The 2,232-nt window shown below is 57.5% G+C and overlaps 1 protein-coding gene across 1 annotated transcript in view; it reads left to right on the top strand.

The window, feature by feature from the left end:
- Positions 1-2,232, top strand: part of LOC119585016 (dual oxidase-like) — a gene marked incomplete in the record, with an annotated part of 144,657 nt that overhangs the window by 133,607 nt on the left and 8,818 nt on the right. The window contains 3 exon segments of the mRNA XM_037933631.1: positions 425-610; positions 835-1,566; positions 2,023-2,198. Coding sequence (XP_037789559.1) covers positions 425-610; positions 835-1,566; positions 2,023-2,198 — 1,094 coding nt within the window.

Below are 2,232 nucleotides of genomic sequence, written 5' to 3'. Positions count from 1 at the left end.
CAGATTTTGTAGTGTACCGTATTTGTATTCGTAAGTTTCATGTAGATGTTCCATTGATTATAATACAGTGTGTATTATTTTTGTCCGTGTTCATGACAGTAACATCAGAAACATGTCACAAGGTCTTCGCTAACACCCATACTCTTGTTCGTATGATCCTCCTTCGCCCAGGCACGTGTGCCTTATACACTCACACTCGCTTGCTTATCCACTCACTCACGCATACTGACACTCGCCCTTCCCTCACCCGTCGCTCCCTCTAATCTCCCGTCCTCCACTCTCTCGTTCTATTGCCTCTTCCCTGCATTCTCATTCCCTCACTCTATCTCTTTATTCCATCATGCTTCTCCTTCTCTCTCCGTCTCACTTGTCCGTCTCTCTCCTCCATCCCACTCGTCCGTCTCACCTCACCTTCCTCCCTCAGGGCTCCGAAGTGACGTACATCTACTCGTGCATCCTCCTGGCCGCCGTGCCGCTCATCTGCGCCGGCGCCGGCTACGCGACCGTCAAGTTCCAGAACTCCCGCAGGAGGCACTTCCGCACGCTGCAAGAGGAGAACAACAACGGGCGCAGCGTCGACAAGATGATGGTCAAGGAGTGGCTGCACCAGGTAAGGCTGGGGTCGTGGGAGACCAGGGAAAGGGAAGGGCCAGAGCTGTTTACAAAGTTGTTAAATGGTTAGGAGCAGAGTCAGAAGTACGACTCGTTTGTGTTCTTTTCTACCAAATGGTGATCGTATTTGGAGGAGCAATGGCGGTAGCAGGTAGGCGAGTCAGAGAGAAAGAAAACGTGGCGAAGGACGGACTCCGTTAACTTCCCCTTGGCTTCTTGCAGAACCACAAGCGCATCGTGAAGGTGAAGTTCGGTCCGAACCAGGAGATCTGCACCGTGAACCGCAAGGGCGAGAAGCTGCGGCGCGTGAACGTGGCTCACGTGGACACGCTGGTGGTGGAGATCACGCAGGACCAGCGGCGGAAGCCCATGGTGCTGCTGCGGCCGCCGCTCGACCACGACCTCGTCCTGGAGTTCGACACGGAGGCGGCGCGCAACAAGTTCCTGAACAAGCTCGAGCAGTTCCTGATTAGCCTGAAGAAGGGCCTGGACAGGGTGCAGACCAACAAGGAGCAGATGCTGGCCAACGCCGAGACGAAGGAGCGCCGCACGAAGCGCCTCGAGCACTTCTTCCGTGAGGCCTACGAGCTCACCTTCGGTCTCAAGCCCGGCGAGAAGCGCAAGCTCGAGGACGCCGCCAGCGACGTCGTGATGGTGATGCGGACGTCGCTGTCCAAGAAGGAGTTCGCCGGCGCGCTCGGCATGAAGCCCGACGACATCTTCGTGCGCCGCATGTTCAACATCGTCGACAAGGATGGCGACGGACGCATCTCCTTCCAGGAGTTCCTGGACACCGTCGTGCTCTTCAGCAAGGGCTCGACCGACGACAAGCTGCGCATCATCTTCGACATGTGTGACAACGACCGAAACGGCGTCATCGACAAGACCGAGCTCTCCGAGATGCTCCGCTCGCTGGTGGAGATCGCCAAGACGAACACGGTCAGCGACGAGGAGGTAAGGCGCGGAGCTCTAGTTCGGGAGAGAGGGGGATGTGCCGGGACTGGTACCGGGACGGGTAGGGGAAGGGGCGATGGCACCAGAACCGGAAGGAGAAGGGGTGGGATAACAGAATTGAAACCGAGAGAGGCAGAGCAAGGGGTACCGGGACCGGTACCGGGAAGTAAAGTGGCAGGGGTTCCAGAAATGGGACCGTAGGGGGAGAGGGAAGGGCACCGGCATTAGAACTGGGAAAGAAAAGGCAGGGACACTGGGGCTGGGACTGGAACTAGGAAAGAGGAGGGAGGGGGTTAACTACGAAGAAGGGAAAGGCATGAGGAGCCCCCTTGGTCAAAGACGTCCACAGCGCTGCTGCTCCATTTCCACAGCATGCCATTGCCCCATCACCAATGCCTTCAGCCCTCTCCACCTGGCGAGACCGGCCTTAGCCAACCTCTGCTTCTCCCGCCGCAGGTCGAGGAGCTGATCAACGGCATGTTCAGCTCGTCGGGCATCAACCACAAGGAATCGCTCACCTACGACGACTTCAAGCTGATGATGCGCGAGTACAAGGGAGACTTCATCGCCATCGGCCTCGACTGCAAGGGCGCCAAGCAGAACTTCCTCGACACGTCCACCAACGTTGCCAGGTAGGGCGGGTTAAAAAGGGTGTCGTGAAACGTG

The sequence above is a fragment of the Penaeus monodon genome, chromosome 19 (assembly GCF_015228065.2).
Source record: "Penaeus monodon isolate SGIC_2016 chromosome 19, NSTDA_Pmon_1, whole genome shotgun sequence".
Taxonomy (NCBI): Eukaryota; Metazoa; Arthropoda; class Malacostraca; order Decapoda; family Penaeidae; genus Penaeus; species Penaeus monodon.
The sequence above is the reverse complement of the archived record's forward strand: the minus strand, read 5'-3'. Positions and strand labels throughout refer to the sequence as shown.